General features: G+C 48.2%; 1 protein-coding gene across 2 annotated transcripts in view; it reads left to right on the forward strand.

Moving 5' to 3' along the window:
• samd11 (sterile alpha motif domain containing 11) overlaps positions 1 to 12,976 on the forward strand; it is a 49,892-nt gene extending 36,916 nt beyond the window's left edge. Inside the window, exons 7-13 of one of the 2 annotated variants that reach the window (XM_006785545.3) lie at positions 2,678 to 2,831; positions 7,868 to 7,983; positions 8,147 to 8,225; positions 8,333 to 9,111; positions 9,574 to 9,707; positions 10,826 to 10,936; positions 11,192 to 12,976. In XM_006785545.3, the coding sequence (XP_006785608.3) occupies positions 2,678 to 2,831; positions 7,868 to 7,983; positions 8,147 to 8,225; positions 8,333 to 9,111; positions 9,574 to 9,707; positions 10,826 to 10,936; positions 11,192 to 11,467 (1,649 nt within the window). In that variant the 3' untranslated portion in view covers positions 11,468 to 12,976. The remainder of the gene's footprint in view (positions 1 to 2,677; positions 2,832 to 7,867; positions 7,984 to 8,146; positions 8,226 to 8,332; positions 9,112 to 9,573; positions 9,708 to 10,825; positions 10,937 to 11,191) is intronic. The other variant, XM_087833983.1, reaches the window with a different exon arrangement.
• The last annotated feature ends 539 nt before the right edge of the window (positions 12,977 to 13,515 follow it).

Raw genomic sequence — 13,515 nt, forward strand, 5'->3', positions numbered from 1 at the left:
GCGCTTTAGCGGATAGATGCTGGCTTTTGTGTACCTGCCAGTCCACCAAATCCATCACGGGGCCGGCCAAGCTGCATCAGCGCAGCGCTCCCCTGTATTCTCGTGCTGAGGAAAGCCCGGCTTAACTGAGGGGATTTAGGCCCAACTCCCGGAATGGTGGTGGGGAGAAAAATGGGATGGCACAAAAGAGGGATAAGTGGAATGGGTCCGAACGACAAACTGGGACTTCCCAAAATAACTCATGCAAAGAAAGAGGTGTGTGTGTGTGTGTGTGTGTGTGTGTCCATCTGCAATTAGGACTCTAATTTGTAGTCAGAGGGGCTCTCCTCTTGTGTGCCAGCAGCTGCAACATGAGACAAGAGTTTTAGAGGGGAACATTCTGAGTCCGAGCACCTAATCTGTCCACATACACACATGCACACACACGCACACGCACACACACACACAGAAAGAGAAAGAGAGAGGGTTAGAGCCCCAGGTGACCACGCTGCTCTCAGTTCACATGAAAGAGAATTCAAGAGAGAGGAAGGGAGAGAGAAAATATGGACCCAATATTGAAGTGATGCATCGCTTCCATGGAGTGGACATGTAGAGAATAATAGACAGAGAAGCAAAGGTCATAAGGCTTGTACTGTGTCGATTTAAGGGGGTATATCACCTGTTACACCTGTCAAATTCAAGGTCTTAGTTACTTTTGGGAAATCATATTTGGGGGTTTTAAGATTGATTTTCATATTTTAAAAATAAATGTCCGGCTGGCTCCTATGGACTCCTTTAAAAGTCTAATGAGAAGCATGATGGGAAGTGTAGGATCTCAAAAACACAAACAATGTGTCTGAAAATGTATTAATGTTAAGACGTATGTCGCATTTAGAAATGAAAACATCACAGTGAAACCAAAACACTGGTCTGCTGCTCATCAGTAAATAAATAAATAAATACTTAGAACATTAGTAATTTAATGAACTTTCATGGAAACGGCGAGTGTTTCATCGCCTCCCCTGGAAACATTTATGGCTCGGTGTCATCTGCCTCGGCCAAACTGTTATTTTAAACAGCAACTAAAAGTTGGTGTGTTTGCTCCTTGGTCTCCAGCATGGTGCGATTGTTTGTCTCTGCAGGTTTTATTGTGACCATTCTTTCTCAGCTGGGCGCTTGGTACTCCTAAAGACTAACAAAACTGCTAAAGTAAACCCTTTAACTGAGCCAGACATACAAAATAATTGGTGGAGGTGGGACTGCGACCAAAGGAAACTTATAGAGGTCAACTATCCTACCCTGTCTTCACTGCACCTTGTATGCAAGTGCTCAACAGAGTGTGTGTGTGTGTGTATGTGTGCGTGCGCTTTGGGGCTTCAGTTCCCTCTGATCCTTCCCTTATCTCTCACAACCCTCCCTATCCTCCTCCCCCCCCATTTTACACACACACACACACACCCTTGTCTGCCGCCAGCAGAGTCCCTCGCGGCCTGGCGCAGCAAACAGATCGATACACCGGAGCTAGGCCGCATTAATATCTGTCGCTTCACCCCCCCCACCTCGGCGCCCGCTCAACTGCTTCAACACACGCACACACGCGTGTACACACACACACACACACACACACAGCCGGGCACATACACGTAAGCACCTAAATCACGCAGACACACAGAAACACACATCACACCCGTACCGGCGGCGGAAATGGCCCCTAGCTCCCGAGGGATCTGTCTAATTAAAAAAAAAAAAAAAAAAAGTTGGGGGAGGGGTGGAGGGTTGGGGGGGTGGATAGATTGAGGCAGAGAGTGAGAGGGAGGAGAGAGAGAGAGAGCAGGATGGATTTTTCTCTCATTAGAAGCCATGTCTCCTGGTGTGGCCTGGCCTGGCTTGATAATGATGAGTCCTCTTCTCCTTCGAGGGCGAGAGAGAATCGGGGAGAGGGAGGAAAAGAAAGAGAGGGAGAGGGGGATAAGAGAAGAAAGAGATAGAATGAGGCAAGAGGTGGAGGGCATAAGGTGCAGGGGAGAGGGCAGGTAGAGATGGAGGGAGAAGGCGTGGTGGTGGCTGTGAGGGGTAAAAACACTCTGTACATACTGTGCTGCTTTTTGCACAGCAGGCTATTTTTTTAATAAATATCAGAAAAAATAATAGCAGAAATTTTACTTTTCATGTTTTTCCTGGATCCAAATCTTTTTCTCGTATTCACTTAAATGGGGTCAGCTCAGTTCCAAAGCAAGACACATGGCTTTAAACTCTGTGTGGATATCTGTATATGTAGATGAATGGATAAGAAAATCCATCATTTCAGTGTAAAGGTGGAATGAGGCCGAGTGGAGTTCTTAATGACTCATTGGGTGTTTTTATAAGCTGCCTGCATACTTGACCCTTAAATCCATCACTACAGGATAATAAATAACTTTTGAGAGCATGTGCCGCTTCTGTTTTTTGTTCTAATAACTTGTATCACATATTAAAAGCCAAATATCAGCAGCTAAATGTGTAATTAGTTGAATTATGTTTTTACAAATGTTCAGTAAAATACAACTGGATGCTAAACTTCATCTCCCTTTCTCCCTTTACATCCTCTTTCCTTTCTGATCCATCTTTTCTTTCATATTTATCCCATCTTTGTCACATCAACACTATCATCTCATTTCTTTTCCTCCTGCCGTGCTTTCCCCTGTGCTCCGTAATGCAGACATGCTGCGAGCTCGCCAGGAAGCGCTGGCTGCGGCGGTGAGGAATCCAGTGGCCTTAGAAGCTCACCTGCCCTCGGCGGGAAGCTCTTCTTCATCCAGCCAGAGACGCAAGCAGGGCCTGCCGCAGCATCGGGACGCACATTACACCGACAGGTAAAAACAGATGCACGGCGTCAATGTCTGCATCAGCGCTGCCGTAACCAGCTGTAGCTGTTGAAACAAATACCCGCATTATTCATTATTAGGAAAAAAGAAACCCTAACACCTGCATCCACCTGGCACATGCATATAACTTCATACCATAAGAGTTGGAGTTAATCACCTGCCAGTTTGCATCAGCACAGCACTGTACAGCACCCCCACCCCCACCTTCCTCAGCGAGATCTGATCTCATATTTGGCTTTTCCTGTGTGCTGCAGAGTTTGTGTGAGCGTGTGCATTTCCACATACATGGCTAAACTGAGGATCCAATAACCTCTTGGCTACCACTGTGGAGTTGCACGCCTGCACGCCAGCTCTTCCTCCCTCCCCCCCAAAGCGCTGGCCCCTGCGCCTCCCAAACAAAGCCAGGGGCAGCGGGAGTGGGCGGGTAATTGCTTGTCGATTATTTATGTGGCGCGGGGAGAGGCGGGGGATCGATAATGGGCCGGCGGTGCGGCAGCAGGGTGTGTGCGCTTGTGTGTACGCTTGTGTGTGCATGAGAGAGAGGCAGAGAGGGGTTGGTGAGGGGCAGGAGGGGGAAATAAGCAGGAAGCAGAGCGGCCAGGCGCTGTGTGGTGCAGCTCTGGGAGACTGTGGGGGTGTATATAGTGTGTGTGTGTTGTGGCAAGATTGGGGGGGGGGGGGGCTGAGTGTTCATGTGTTTGTTCCATTTTTCAAGCTGGCGGTCTGCATGCGTACTCATCTATGCGGATTGAATCTGGGTTTGTTTGTGTGAATATGTCTGCTAATTTGTGTGTGCGTGCGCGTGTGTGAGAGAGGCCAGTGGTGCAGTGTGAATGTACTCAGTGAGCCGCGGCTGTTCTCCGACAGCACACAGAGTAATTAGCCACACAGGACCGGGGAGAGTTAACTAGGCCTCACCCTACCTCCGTCCATCCGTCCGTCTGTCTGTCTCTACCTCGCTCTGCCCTGCTTGTGCGTTCTGTTTAACCCTCAGTGAAACAGTTTAATCTGTTTATCACTTGTGCTATTGTCCAAGCAGTAGTACAGGAAGAAAAGACAAATGGACCTAGGGCTGTTCGATATAACGATATATATCGGATGATGATATAAAAACGTCTATCGTTTCATTTTAAGCTATTGTGATGTCGCAAAATAAACCGTTGACGGCAATATTTTTTCATCGTTTTGATGGTCACTGTAGCGGCTATATTAATTTCTTAAACTTCTCTCTTTCTCTTATATTTAATATAACCACACTGCTGACGGACAAGCGCCTGTTTTTATGCGTTGTCGTTAGCAACAACGACGGTAACAGCATCGCGTGTCCGCTTGTTTATACACAAACCTTTCACAATAAAGCTCAAGATCCTGTTGAGACTTTTCAAAATAAACCGAATCACGTGAAAGAGCAGATTATTTACGGATGAGAATTAAAAAAGAGCCGCCAGGTGCTAAAAAATAAACCTTAGACTCAAACGTTAGAACAGGCTTTTCCCCGCAGCACGCCGTGTAATAAATACTCACAAAGAAAACGGCGGCCGTTACAACTTATGTCTAAAAATGTATCGATTCATGCATCGGTTAAAACACTCGACTCCAGCTACATGACGCGCAGCTGGAAGCACTTCCCGCAAGACGAGCTGCCCGAGATTCACAGAATTTACAGAAAATGTTACATTTTTGTGATTTATATCGTTATCGGACAATAGAAGTCTTATATCGAGATATGAGATTTTGGTCATATCGCACAGCCCTAAATGGACCAATTCTAAAACCTAAAGGCAAGGTTGTACCAAATCCCCATATAATAAACAGAACTAGTAAAAAGAAGAGGGGGGCAGAGAGAATGAGTGCAAAAGTGAGGAGAAAATTAAAATGGAGATATAATTGGTATATTGAGAAAAAAAAAATAACAGCAATAAAATGAAGAATGAAGGCTGAGGGAGTGAGTTAGAGATGGAAGCGCTCCCCTCTCTTCCTCCCTAACTCTCTCCGTGGCTCACCTTTCCATCGACCCCTCATCATTGATTACCTGGGGCCCATTAGGGCCCATTGTTAAAAACAAATCATTAGGGCCGCTCGATGGGCTTAGAGCCTGGCGTTCCATTTGTCTGGCCTTAAATGGCACTAAGCTCACCAAGCATCTGCAAGGCAAATAGGGGAGGGGTAGAGACAAGTAAAGAGAGTGTGTGCGTGTGGGGGGGGGACATTGGAGCATAAAGCGGGAATGAAGAAAGGGAAGCAAAAAAGGAAGAGAGGAGATGGGAGATGGCGAGATGACGGAGTAACAGAGAGAGCGAGAGAGAGAGATGAACAAAAATAGGGAGTGAGGAGATCGGGAGAGTGTGAGATAAGGGGAGGGTGGGAGAGGGAGAGAGAGCGCAAGCGTGGAGGGAGCCTCATCCATTTTAATGAGCTTCCTGTGTAAATGTGTTCCTGCGGAGAAGGAGCCGAAGGCGGCCGCGCGGCGCTCCTAATCCCCCCACGCTCCAGTCATTAAGGGCAGCCCTGTCACACACACTTACACAGACGCACTTATGCACACACACACACTGCCTGGGCTGCTGTGGGACGGGGCCGCTGTCGCCACTCTGACAGGTCGCCACACACCAGTGAATTCCCCAGGAGCCCCTGGCCTCACTGCAGGCAGGAGACACACAGGCTGAAAGAGAGAATCCAGCGATACAGTTTTGCTTGATTATGAGTCCACCTTGCATTTGTGAGTCTGCCTATTTTCAGTCTCTGAGTTTTTTTGCCTCATCTTTTTATAGCATGTCAGTGGTTTGCCAACAAAATGCAAAGATGGTGCAAAAAAAAAAGAGAAAATAAAACCACACAGAGAAAAACAGACAAGTACACACAAACACATGTAGGAGCACCCAACACACACACACAAGGCCCCAGAGCAAAACGACTAATGTCTGCCACTCCTCCCTCAAAATTGCCTCCTATAAAAAGAGGAAGAGAGGGAGAGATGAAGGAAGGGAGTGGAGGGGAGTGTCAGACAAACACTCCTTCTCTTCTCTCTCTCTCCTCTTTCTCTCTCTCTCTCTCCCCGTGATTAGGCCTAATTATGGTGGCGCAGACGCCTGGCAGCCCCAGTCATGCAGCTTTAATTGACCGTTATTCATTTGAGGGCTAACGCTAGGCAAGGGTAGGCGGTACAAGAAGAGGGAAGAAGAAAGGGGGAATATCAGAGGGGGGGGGTGATGGGAATTTGGCATGCGGGAGCCATGGTCGGGCGGCTCGGGGGGGAGGTTGGGGGGGGGGCGCCTTAACGTAGCCTAGTGGAACTGCGCGTCGGAAGGCTAATTGCTAGCCCTGAGGGATTAGGCCAGGTGATTACACACTGGGCGGTGTAATTACATAAGCAGCGGCTAGCGGGGCCCCGGCTCGCGGCTCCAGGGTCACGCGCCACAGCCCTCACCCAAGATTAATTGGAGCTGCCACTGGAGTGCGAGGCACCGCCGGAGAGAGCGGTTATACGATTAGCATTAACATTTCAGCGGCGGAGGCGATCGATGAATGCTGCCGCCCCCCCATTCCCTCCCCTCTCCAGCACACACACCCACTCAGTGCTCCCTCTGCCACCTCACACCTCCCACACCACCCCATCTCATCCACCAGCTCTCGTAGATGTGCCCTCCCTCTTCACAGTTCCCCTCTCTCGCTCTCTCACTCTTTTCCCTCACCATTTAGTGAGGCGGGAGACATGCAGGCGCTGGCTAATTTGAACACGGTTGCAAAACAATATTTGCGGTCGCATGTGTCCCAGTGTTGGTTTTGACTCTGTTGTTTTCCTCAGCTTGTTTCCCGTGTATGCTTTTGTGCGGCGGCAGTCGCGCACAGCTGAGCTCTGATTGGTGTGATTGCAGCAGCTCGGGGAGCAGAGAGAGGGGAGTGAAGTGGAGACGTGTGGGTAAAAGAAGCTCGAGCTTGAGCTCAGGAAAAGGCCCTGGAAAAGGCTCGAGAGAGGGTAGAGAGACAGAGCAGGCGGGCGGCATCATCATCCACTCCGGGATCAAAGCCTCGCACACTCTGACGCCTTCAGTGGGTCAGAGTGCACATGCCTCACTTTTCACACATTACATGCTGCTTCAGAAGCCATATTCCCGCGCCCCCAAGGATGCACGCCAAACTGAAAGAGAATGACAGAAGGGAGGGGAAAAAGAGACGTGATGCACAAGGCGAAAACAGGATAAGATGAAAGGATGAGGAGAGATATAAATAAACAGGCAAAAGGAGCAGACAGATTTTTCAGAGGTCATAGAGAAGGAGAGAGAAGGGAGTAAGGAACAGAAAAAAGGTGGGTAATACAGAGGGAGAGATGGAGAAAGAGGGGGAAAGGTGAGAGGCACCTTTCCCCCTCAAAGAGGACAAAAGACGAAGCCAATAATGGAGAGGCCTTTTCAGAAACAGGGGTTGTAGGACGCTCCATCTTTTCACTGGCTTCAATGCAGCCTGGAGAGAGGGAGGGAAGCAGGGAGAAGAGCACACAGAAAAAAGGGGAGAGGAGGAGAAGAGAGGAGGGATGAGTGTTAATTAGAAGGTCCTTCAGCCCGTGGCCCCGGTCAAGACGCAGGGGCCGCCCCAGCTGTCGGAGCATGACACACTGGCATTGTGCATTCAGCCCTCATTATGTGTGTGTGTCTGGAGTTGTGGCGTGTATGTGTGAGGCGGCAGGGGAAGGAAAGGCTGCAGTCCAGGGTACAGCAATGGCCAGCGGCGCTTGCTGCGGCGTGACAAGACTGATGAGGCGCTGGGGCGACATGAGGGCCTCTGGAGCACCACTGATAAAAATACACTGCATACATTGGCAGTGTGGCACCATTCGCGCACGCACAGACACACAGACACACAGAGCAGCAGCTGAAATTTTCTGAGAAGAGAGAGGGGGAAAAAATCAAAATGTGAAGTGAAAACTGTTCCATTGACGTAGGAAGTCGCGTGTGCCGAACATTCGTGTTATTTCAACTTATTTAGTAAAATTGAGATTGATGTTTTTGTTTAATTTGTGTCCACAGAGAAATGTCCCATCCTCCACCCCTACTGTCCCCTCCAACTGCTCCTCACATCGCCTTAGGACCTCACTTGCGGCCTCCTTTCCTTGGCATGCCCTCTGCTCTTTGCCAAGCCCCCGGTGAGTCATAAGTAATTCCAAGGCCAGATGGATACTTTCGCACAACACACAAAGAAAATAAAATTTTCACCCTAGTATTTCTTTTTGCCACTTTGTAACATGTTAACTCAAAGATTCCTCCAAAACTTGGGACATTGTTACATTTGTGCTGTTTTTGTTACAGGTTACGGTTTCCTTCAGCCAGCTCAAGCAGAGCTCTTTGCCCGCCAACAGGAGCTCTTGAGAAAGCAGAACCTGGCCAGGTGTGTTTAATAAAGTGATTATGAAAGCCTACATCAAAAGTATTAGGATATGGGTTTAGGAAGCGTTTGGACTGTGTGGTAAACCTCTCTGTGTTTCGCTGCCGCAGACTTGAGATGTCAGCCGAGCTGCTGAGACAGAAAGAGTTGGAAAATCTCCACCAGCGACAGCAACAGCAACGTCTGCTGGGCTCTGACCCTCTGGGGGCTCTACCGCCTGGAATTCCTCTCGACCATCCAGCATTGCGGAGCCTCCACGACATCCCAGAGGGCCATCCTCTCCGCGAGGAACTGGCCCGCCGCACGAACGCAATGCTGGTGCTTCGACACGGGGCTACCACGCCCCTCCTAACACTCAACCACCAACAACAGCAACAACCGGGGGCGTCATCCACACCCAAAGACACCCAGCCGCAAAGCTCCACTGCTGGCACAGACGCCGAATCCAGAAAGATGGCCCGCAGGATCCCCCAGACGCAAATCCATAGTGGGGATCACAGAGAAGGAAGAGAGGACAGAGGAAGGGAGGAAGACATGGAAGTGCACGAAGAGGATATGAAGGACTCAGACAGCGAGACAGAGATGTGCGACGAGAGGCTGGAGAGAGTCGGTGCCAAGTCCAGCAGTAAACCCAAGGACAGGGGTAAAGACACTGGCAGCAAGGGAGTGTGTGACAGTGCCAAGGAGACTGTAGAGCGCTCAGGCAGGCTGAGCGCCCCTTGTAGTTCTGCAGGTACAGACTCCCCCAGTCGCCACCTTTTTACCACTGGACTGGGCAAAACCGATCTCAAGTACCACCTGCCACCAGGGTTCCTGCCACCGCTACCTGCTCTTCATGCCCAGTCATTTCCCTTCGGATTCCCATACGCCAACCCTTATTTTCACACGGGTGAGAGACTCAGACGCGCACACACGACACACAGCTCAGAGCTGACACGTGAAATCCATTAGAGTCACTCTCTGTGCGTGTCTCTAGTGTGGAGGCCTCTCCCTGTTAGGGCCTCTTCCTCTGACCCCAGGGTGACCCACATGCACGCCACCAACAGCACAGCCACGTGGGCAGAAGGGGGTTGTTTGGTTTGCAGGCATAAAGTGGGATGACATCGCAGCAAGCGGCACGTTTACTTTATGAAAGCATAAGAAAAGACTCGTAATGAGCACCTAAAGGAAACTGTAACAGTCATTTATTAAATGAGTTTAAGATTTTAGTTTACTTAATTTATTTATGTTAACAGAGCCAAAGACACTTAAAACCAAACCAAAAAAATACATATTTTAAAACAAATAGCACCTTTGTACCTGGTGTGTGTATATATTGACACATCATTTTCACCCACTGCTGCTTTTTCAGGCTCTTTGGGAGGTCTTTTCATGGATGGGGAGGACTCAGCCACAGCAAACCCTGCGGAGGACATCAGCAAGTGGAGTGTGGAGGATGTGTGCGGCTTCATAAGCAGCCTGGCAGGATGTGCTGAATACACACAGGTGAGAACGTAGAGAGCAGGAAAGAGAGAGAGAGAAGGGGACGGAGGCCAGGGGCAGGCTGATTATTAACCATAGAGGAAAAACAGTGTACTGAGATATAATTCAAACCCCAAAACCACTGCAGTACTGTCAAAGGCGTCTCATTATATTTAGGTAGAAGCAGTAAACCTGCAGCTTTTTCAAGGTTTTTTTTTTTTTTTGTGAATGTGTGTGGATGCATGAGAGAGCATGGTCACGTTTAATAGTTTGAGCCACGTTTGTGTGAATGTCGGTGAGCTTAAAGTGCATGTAGGTGTAGCTTGTGTGAATGAAACGTGCTTTTGTGTGTTAATCCAGGCTGTGCGACGTTCCAAAATGAACTATCCAGAGAAGGTTCTCATCATTGGAAAATGGAAACGAGTAAAATATTAGGACTAGATATTCAATTCACCTTATTTTATATAGCGCCAAATTATAACAACAGTCACCTCAAGGCGCTTAATATTATAAGGTAAAGACTCTACAATAACCCAGAGAAACCCCAACAATCAAATGACAACCTATGAGCAGCACTTTGGCAACAGTGGGAAGGAAAAACCTCCTTTTAACAGGAAGATTCCTCCAGCAGATCCAGGCTCAGGGAAGAGCAGCATGTGCTGTGACCAGTTGGGGGTGATGGAAAGGAGACGAGACAAAAGACATGTTGTGGAAGAGGGCCAGAGGAACATTTCTGGAGTCAGAGACGTGTATGGGGAGGGATTTGCTGCTGTCCTGACTCCAAGGGAACTGATAAGGAACAAAGTAGACACCATAATTTGGCTTCAGCTGTCTTAGCTGGAGTCTTTGGAGTCATTTTTGCACAATAAATGATAACCGTATATACGTATGGCATAGAAATCATCCCAATCCCAACATTACGATGTTTAAAATGATAAAAGACTACAGTCTCTACAATTTGAATCATCAATATCGCAAAAATGTTTCCTGATAATCTTCAATTGCGCTCTCAAAATGAATATGAAACATTTTGGAATAGAGCCCACTGTTCTGTAGTGTTCGTGTGAGCGAATGTGTAGGGTTGTGTGTGTTTCTGTGTGTGTGTGTCGGGGCTGTGGCTGAAGAGGCTGTGTCTCCGCCAGGTGTTTCGGGAGCAGGCCATTGATGGAGAGACATTGCCACTGCTCACGGAGGAGCACCTGCTCAACACCATGGGATTAAAGCTGGGGCCCGCACTCAAGATCCGCTCACAGGTACACCTCACAGACCTGCGCGTGTGAGAGTGTGTGTTTGTGTATGATCAAGTGGACCCGTGTTTGCCTGAGTGTGCGTTCCCGTCTGTAGGACCGAGACAAACTGCTAGAATAGTATAGCTGATTCCCTTAAACTAGCCCGCCCCACATTCTCAGCCTCTCTTCTTCTCTCTCTAAATTCAGTACACATTAGTCCATAACCCGATGCTCAACAGGCTGTACTGACAGTCATGTGATCTCCTCTCGTCTCCTCAGGTGGCTCGCCGCGTTGGCAGGCTTTTCTACATGACAGGATTCCCACTGGCATTCCCGTTTCCACCTTCTGCTGCCCTGCGACCCCCAGAGCGCGATCGGGACCCCCTGACTGCGCCATCTGACACACCCTTGCCCCTCTCTCTCTCTGTGCCACACCGACCCACTTCCACCAGCAGCAGTTCCTCCCCTTACAGCGGCCCCACCCCAGGTTGCTCCTCCCCCAAGCAGGAAAACGGCAACGTGGTAGGACGATACGAGGCCAAAACCCCCTCATAGGAGTGTAAGGGAAGGGGTGAGAATGGAAGACTAGTCTCATGAATGGGGATGGGGGAGTGTAACTTGAAGCAGACTGACCTCTCAATACCTTCACCTTTTGAAATTTACGGGAAAATAACAGACTTGAATAAAAAAAAAAAGAGACAACTGGACAGTATGGACCGTATCCGACAAACCAATCAGCTGAGTTCCTCTGCAGGGGCTGTAGCCGAGCAGAATCCAAAGAAACTGGGTTGGAAGGGAGAGACGTGAAGCGACAGAGAAAAAGGAGACAGCTGGTCACAGCAAGCCTGCCAAAAAAATGGAGCAAAGCCCTGCCACAAATGCGACATTCTTGCAAGTCAGACAGTCAGACGCTAGCGGAAACTCTTCCTTCCTTCCTGGGCTGGAGGAAGCTCTGCTCACTCGCTCACTCTCTTTCTCTGGTCTCTGCATCTCTGACTGCTCTCACCCAGAACCCTGCAAAGCCCAGGAATTTAAAAAAGAGACATTTCTCCCTCCCTCCCCTCTTCCTCGCCCCCTTCCCTGAGGCCAAACAGCAGCGTGGTGCTGTATGTTGGTTTGTTTTTCTTTTTTTTGGTTATTTTTTTTCTTCTTCTAGAGGCTGGAGTTGAAACATATGCTGAGCAGCACCAGATCTGACCAGCTTCCTCTCTTATCACTGCAACTATGCATTCCGCTGTCCCGATACCAAAGATGACCGGATATGTGGAATTGAAACCATGTTTCACAACGTGTCTGCGCTTCTTTTTGCATTAACGGTCAAACAGGGGAATGCTAGGCTTAGTGCCTCACTCAGTGGGACTCTTATTTGAGATGACACAGGTAGAGCCGCCGTTTACTGACAAACAAAGGATTAAAAAATGCTAAGAAATGGAGAAGCCTCAATAGCAGCTGTGGTTTGTACCCCTTATGTCATTGTACGCTTGTGTTGACTACTGTGGGAGGTAGGAAAAACATGCAAAATTGTACAGAATCATGCTTAAGATGAAAATATCCTGAAGATTACATACGTGGTACTTTTACTTTTTGTTAAATGTAGTTGCACGATTAAGGTTTTCTTTACTGAAAAAAAAAAGTGACTTGCTGAACTTTGGTGGTACTTTTTGTTCATGAGTTTTTGTTTTGCCCTTTTTTAAAAAAAAAGTGTAATATTAAAAAAAAAAACGACAAAAAACAAAAACGTATGCTCCAATCTCGAATGCTACTTCAGCATATAAATATGAGGACAAAAATATTTATAGGACTTTTAATGTAGTAGATAAAACAGATGATGATATGTATTAAAATTAGCCCTCAAGATGGAATTCCAAAGATACTTTTACTTTCTCTCTTGGTTGCAGGGAAAAGAAAGGCACAAGCTCTTAATGCAAATGTTTTGAATTTGTTATGGGTTTTTTTTGTTTTTTTTTTACTACGCAAACAAATTAAAAATGGTCTCTAGATTTCCCTTCAAAAGTTTGTCTTCATCCTATTTTTCTATTCACCACACGGGTGAAATAAATGCTAAAGAAAGCCTCTCTTCTTTCTCTCGTGTTTGCTTCAAATATCAGAAATGCTCTTTCCTCCTCAGGTGTTTGTGGTACTTTCGTTAAAAAAGAACATGCAGGAGGCGGGGTGTGTGTGTGTGTTTTATAAAGGGGAGGTGACCCATGGGGGGCACAGTTCGGGTCAACACCAGCTGTCGGAGTGTGAGGTTCAGCCGCAGGCCAAGGCCTCCCTGCCTGTGGGGGTAAACCTGACCCTCCTCATATACCCACACACGCACACAGCAACAGAACCAGGAGCAGCCCTCGCTCACACTCGCCTTCCTCCTTCAAAGCGGTGCGCTCTTCACACTCTGCTGGGACTTCCCCCTCGCTTTAGGCGGGCCTCTGCATCAGGAGGTTCAGAATTCACTGAAAACCACCGCGGAGGAAACGTGACGACACACGAGAGTTGCTCAAATCAGATCTGCAGTTGAAGGATTCACGCCACACGTAGTTCACTTGTCTCCTTCCTACACCGGTGAATGCCGTAAATGTGCCTCGTGATAAAGGTCAGAATCG

The sequence above is a fragment of the Neolamprologus brichardi genome, chromosome 20, assembly GCF_056152115.1.
Source record: "Neolamprologus brichardi isolate AB-2024 chromosome 20, ASM5615211v1, whole genome shotgun sequence".
In the NCBI taxonomy this organism is placed as follows: Eukaryota; Metazoa; Chordata; class Actinopteri; order Cichliformes; family Cichlidae; genus Neolamprologus; species Neolamprologus brichardi.